At 41.1% G+C, this 6,144-nt stretch overlaps 1 protein-coding gene across 1 annotated transcript in view; it reads left to right on the top strand.

The window, feature by feature from the left end:
* Nucleotides 1-6,144, top strand: part of LOC102811325 — a 128,492-nt gene that overhangs the window by 53,724 nt on the left and 68,624 nt on the right. Inside the window, exons 14-15 of the mRNA XM_006839992.1 lie at nt 539-731; nt 3,379-3,506. Of these exons, the coding sequence (XP_006840055.1) occupies nt 539-731; nt 3,379-3,506 (321 nt within the window). The remainder of the gene's footprint in view (nt 1-538; nt 732-3,378; nt 3,507-6,144) is intronic.

Genomic DNA, 6,144 nt, shown 5'->3' with positions numbered 1-6,144 from the left:
AACAACAACAATTCTGAGAATGATGATTTTTCAGGAAGCAACAGGTCCTCAGTCACCTAAAAAGTTAAATTGTGAAAGGAGACGAAGCTGGGACACTATGCTAATGCATTTCACAAAAATGTACAAAATTAAAATAAAAACACTTTTAACAACTAATGTTGATGAATCAACAGTGCCCTGTATGCGTGTCTCACATAATCCCCACAACAATTTTACAGGGCCTCCACTGTCCCCATGTTACAGATGATGAAACTGAGGTGAAGAGTAGCTGAGTAACTTGCCTGAGGTGATTCCTGGCAGAGTGGGGACCTGAGAGCAACCACTGGCTGAGTTAATCATGAAAACAATTCAGTCAGCTAGTCTCTACCGCAGGACCTCTCTCTCTTCTCTCTTCTTCTTTTTTTTCCAGGGTATTATATAGTGAGAATGTTACGGTTTACACTGTATGGAAGCAAAAGTTTGTTGTTTGGTCCATTTGGGCTGACAAAATTCAGCTCTCTCTTTTCTGGAAACTTCTGGTTTGACATTCTTTCTTCAGGTCCACAGTGTGCAATTCATGGAGTTCTCAGAAGTGGAGAACCAAGATGACTTCTATACCACAGCAGCTGGCTATATCCACACCCAGGACCAGCAAGGGGTGTATGTCATCTACGACAAAGCCTTGAGTGATCTGAAGGAGCTAGAAGCAGAACTGCTGCTCGTCGCCAGCCATTACATAGAGAAAGAGAAAAGTAAGGAGTTGGGTTTTTAAACACTCAACCAATCAACCAACCAACCAAACAACACTAAGGATTCCATTTAACACTCCTCTACCCACAGGGTTGGTGATTCAAACCCACCAGTCATTTCTTGGAAACGCTATACAGGGTCACTGTGAGTTGGAACTGACTACAGTACACTTAACTACAACTGCAAGCCCAACAAAGGAGCCCTAAGTAGTGCAAACCATTAACACAAATAGCTGCAAGCCAAAATGCTGGAGGTTTCAGGAGACTTCTGAGAACTCAGCCATTGAAAACCCTATGAAACACAATTGTACTCTGATGCACACAGCATCACCAGGAGTTGGAAACAACTCAACCTCAACTGCTTTTGGCTACCCCAGCATATTAACATATATCCAATAGTATCTGAGAGGGCAGCAAGCACAAGCTTCTTCACCCCCAGCACCACGCCTATGTACACCCTTTTTAGAAAAGATACAATTCTGTTTCCAGCTCAAGTTCCTCTTCTGTTGGGGACTGTGACTTCCGTTTCTAGGCTCCATTGTCGTTCCTGCTCTTGTTAGACTTTGCTTGTTGTCCACTGGGCACAGGGAGTGCGGTACAGGGTCCTGAGGGAAGCAAAGTAAACAAGATAGTTTTTTTCTTTTTTTTTTCCTGAGTGACAGAGGAAGTGTTAGATTTTGAGGAAACTGCATTTAGAAGCAGCGACCTCCCTGGGTTTCTAAGCGGAAACCACCATGATGCAAGATTTGGCTAGGAAAATGCTAGATATGATCCAGAGAGGAAAATAATTACTCAGGCAAATCAATCCATTGCCATGGCGTTGATTCCAACTCATACAACCCTGTAGGAAAGTGTAGAATGGATGGCTCCATGGAGTTTCCAAGGTTGTAAATCTTCACTAAAGCAAACTGCCATTTTTCTGTTGGGGGGTTTGAACCACAGACCTATCAGTTAGCAGCTGAGCACGTAGCCATCTCCCAGTATGTCTCCTTCAGGCTAATCAAGTAACCCATACACTGCAGCTTCTCTTCCTTTGGGAATCACTCAAATTTATCCGATTATAGAAATGGTTAAGTTAAGAATAGTATTTGAGAATAATACGACAGCATAAGCTTTACATTTGGAAAGAGCGTAGAGCTCCCAGACACACTACAACATGTAAAGGGAAATAAATGTAAAGGTTTGGGCTATTTTGTAATATATGTAGACTCATGACTAAGGTTAATTCATGTTCATATTGTTATGAAATGTGGTTCCAAGAATGTTTATTTGACAATTAGCTTTTCAGATGGCGGACAGAATTAATTTAATATAGGATTGAACTCTTTGACCTGTCTTTGCCAAAAATCATTTTTATCTGAATCATGGGGTGCAGAGATGGTGTCCAACATCCCAGGACGTTTCATTTCAGCTCTTAGCTTTTATCTTTGTTGATTACCCTACATATTAACATATCATTTTTGTTGCTATCCATTTATAGAGCTACAAACTTATTTTCAGCTGCTTAGAATTTAATTTATTAAAATGCTTAGCTGTCATTTAGCTACATAAGCATCTTTCAGTTGAGCTAACAAGTCCTTCATTATGAGATGATCTCCCAACAGCTGCTAGAGGAGTGCTTGGGCAATCTTTTTCTCACTCAGTCCCTTTTTCTCATTCAGTACCTTTCATATACTTGCTAGTCATTGAACTCAAACCCCAGCACCTGAGGATCTCTTACCTTCTAATAGTGCATTCTAAGCTAGAATAGCTAACATTTTAAAAGTGCAGTGATGCTGGCGGTGAACATTAGCACTAATGCAGTGGACAAATATTTTAGTAAAGGAATACTAATGATTGCCTTTATTAGTTTAAGTAAGTAATGAACATAATTAAGGAACATCTTAGGAACATCTCACAAAGATTTTGACGTGGCTATGAACCACCAGGTCAATGGTTCAAACCCACCAGCCGCTCCTTGGAAATCCTATTACAGGGTTGCTCTGAGTTGGAACCACCTTGATGGCACTTAACAACAACAACAACAACAACAACCACGGAGTCCTAGTGTGGTGCTGTAGAATAAGCACTGTACCGCTAACCTCCAGGTTAGAGGTTCAAACCCACAGTGGCCCCTTGGAAGCCCTCTACAGGGTTGCTACGAGTCGGAACCAACTCAACAGCACTGAACAGTACCACCACAATCCATGGAAATAGCAAATGAAATTTGGATTTGTTGTTAAAATAACAAGGCATGTTTTTAGAAAAGAAATGTGTACTTGCCTTTAAATGCAAAAGTTGAGGACATTATAGCACAGATTTCAGATGAATGGAATTTCCGTGTTATTTCTAAAATTAGTCTATAAAACTCACATTTGAAAGTAAAAACAAAAACCTTTGACTTATTGTTGTTTTTACATGCTATCGAGTCGGTTCCAACACGTAGCGACCCTGGAATACGGTTTCTGAGGAGTGACTGGTGGGTTTGAACTGCTGACCTTGTGGTTAGCAGGCCAGTGTTTATCCTAGATAGCTCTTTCGCTAATTCTCAGGAATCTCAGTGACTGGTCTAGTGTTTCCATTTCTGAGATGGAGCAGACAATCTGAGGAGCACATTATGAATAGGAACAGCTTCTTCAGTCTCTAATGATTTCCTCATTTTCTCCCCCAGGTCACAAAGAGGGCAGCAAGTCACAGGCAGGCCAGGATTGGAGATGGGCCCATGCAGGTGTGGACAGGTTTGCTGTACTATATGACCTATGGACTTGGGAAGCAGCCCATCTAGAACACAAGTGTCAGGTACTCCTACGTAGAAGACAAAACATGTTAAAAAGCATTCTGTTCTCTTTTGGTTTAGACCAGTGAGTCTTTTAGGGCAGCTTTTTAATAGAGTAATTATTTATTAAAATGACCACAGCTAATTGTAAGGAGGAGTCCTGGTGTTGCACTGCAGGATAAGAACAGGGCCTCCAGGTTGGTTTCAACCACAAGGTTGGCAGTTCAAACTCACCAGCTGTTCCTTGGGAACCTACACTGGGTCGCTATGAGTTGGAACTGACTTGATGATACTTAACAACAACAACAAATTGTAAGGATGTGAATAATAAATTTATTTCCTTTATTGTGGTACTTTTTCATAAAAAGATATACCTTTTTACTATGTTGTTAGTACGCTGGAGTTGGTGCTGACTCCGAACGACCCTGTATAGTTTCTGGGATTGTAAATCTTTGCAGGAACAGAAAGCCTTTCTTCCATGAAGCTGTTAGGTTTCAACCGCTGACCTTACATGCTTGGCAGCTCAGTGCTTATCCTATGCAAATGGTTAGTGTGCTTGACTATTAACCAGAAAGCTACTAAGCAGAGGTGCCTCACATGAAAAGCCTCCTGACATCTTTCCAAAAATGAAGCCACTGAAAAACCCTAAGGAGCGCATTCTGGTCTGACACACACAGGGTCTTCATGGCTTGAAGGCAACTCAAAAAAAAATCTTTTTTAATAGAAACAATTATACTACTTTATCTTACAGGCACAGTGTATTAGGGAGCTGCATAATCGTAACCTTTCTTATAATATGTATGATTTCAATAAGAATGGGTGATGATTCCATTTATACTCAGTGTCCAGTCAGAGGGACAAGTCATACTTTGTTAGATACAGACCAACAACTGACCTCATCAGAGCCTTTGAGAGTGTATTCCCACATGTGGGTGGGTGAGTCCAACAGTAACTAAGGTAAATTTAAAGCAACGAAACAGCATGTTACTAAGTCACCATGGCACTATTAATGGTTCATATCCCAATAATATAAGGAACCCTGGTGGTAGTGTGGGCTAGGTTTTGGGGCTACTAACTCCAAACCCATTAACCACTTCAAAAGAGACAGAGCTGCCTGCTCCTATAAAATTTACAATCTCAGAAACCCTCTACAGGGTTGCTATGAGTCAGGAGGGACTTGAAGGCAGTGGGGTGGGTTTGGTGTTTGTATCCCAGCACCAAGTGGCACTCTGTGAGTCTAGGCAGCCTTCATTTGTGTCTCTAGCATGGGTTATGAGCTGGTAGCTATTGCGTAGTGCTCCACTGTGTGTGGACCACAGTTTGCCCACCCCTCAGTTATTTCCATCTTTTTTGCTATTGTAAATAATATTGCAATTAACATAGGTGTGCATATGTCTTCTTATGTCGCTGCTCTTATATTTCTAGGTTACCTGGGAGTAGGATTGCTAGATCACGCAGTGTTTCTATTTCTAGCACTTTGAGGAAGCTCCATTCTCTTTAACATCATGGTTGTGTCACTTTACAATCCCACCAGCAACGTGTAAGAGTTCCAGACCACCCATAACCTTGCCAGTGTTTGTCGTTTGCTGTTTTCTTGAGCATTGCCATTTGATAGTGAATCATTGCCATTTCGGTTATCTGATTGTAGTTTTGATTTGTAGCTCTCTAATGGGAGTCCTTCTGTGGCATTGCAGGATAAGCACCGAACTGCTAACTGTAAGGACAGTGGTTCAAACCCATCAGCCACTCCTTGGAAACCCTATACAGGGTCACTATAAGTCAGAACTGACTCCATGGCAGTTAACAACAATACCACAAACTATCTGAGACTCATCAACTGTTAGGAGTTTACTTATCAAGCGTTAAGCATTTGCTCTGTACCAGGTAGATACTATTTCTGGCATTGGGGACACATAGCTCATTAAGAAGGAGTGGTGACTTAGTGGTTACACACTTGGCTGCTAACTTAAAGTCAGAAGTTTGAACCCACCAGTTGCTTAAAAGAAGAAAGTTGAGGCAGTCTGCTTCCATACAGAATTATAGCCTTGGGCACTCTTAGGAAGCTCTACTCAGTTCTCTGGAGTCCTGGTGTGGCACTGTGGGTTAATGTGATGGACTGCAAAGTTGGTTTGAACCACATGGTCAGCAGTTCAAGTTCACCAGCCGCTCCTTGGAAACCCTATACAGGGTTGCTATGGGTTGGAACTGACTCAACAGCACTCAACAATACTCTGTTCTATAGTATACCTGTGAGTTGGAATTAACTCAACAACTTTTTGTTTTGTTTGTTTTACATAAATAAAACAGCATGATCTCTATATTTAAGGAATTTATAAAAGTTGATCCATTTTCTAAACAAAATTATAGCCCAATTGCTAATAGTTTATCATTGAGGCATGTACAAAGAGCCACAGGGATCCCAGAGGAAAAAGGGAAGGCTTTTCCCTTGTGTATAGAAGGATGTCTTAGTTCTCTGGTGCTGCTATAACAGAAATACCACAAGTGGATGCCTTTAATAAACAAAACTCTATTCTCTCAGTTTAGGAGGCTAGATGCCTGGTATCAGGCACCACACCAGGCAAATGCATAATGTCGTGTGTCTACCATTACAGTATCATGCAGAATAGTTTCAGTGAATTAAACTATTTTAATTAAAAATAA

The sequence above is a fragment of the Chrysochloris asiatica genome, unplaced genomic scaffold (genome assembly GCF_000296735.1).
Source record: "Chrysochloris asiatica unplaced genomic scaffold, ChrAsi1.0 scaffold00027, whole genome shotgun sequence".
Taxonomy (NCBI): Eukaryota; Metazoa; Chordata; class Mammalia; order Afrosoricida; family Chrysochloridae; genus Chrysochloris; species Chrysochloris asiatica.
This window is presented reverse-complemented; position numbering and strand designations above follow the sequence as displayed.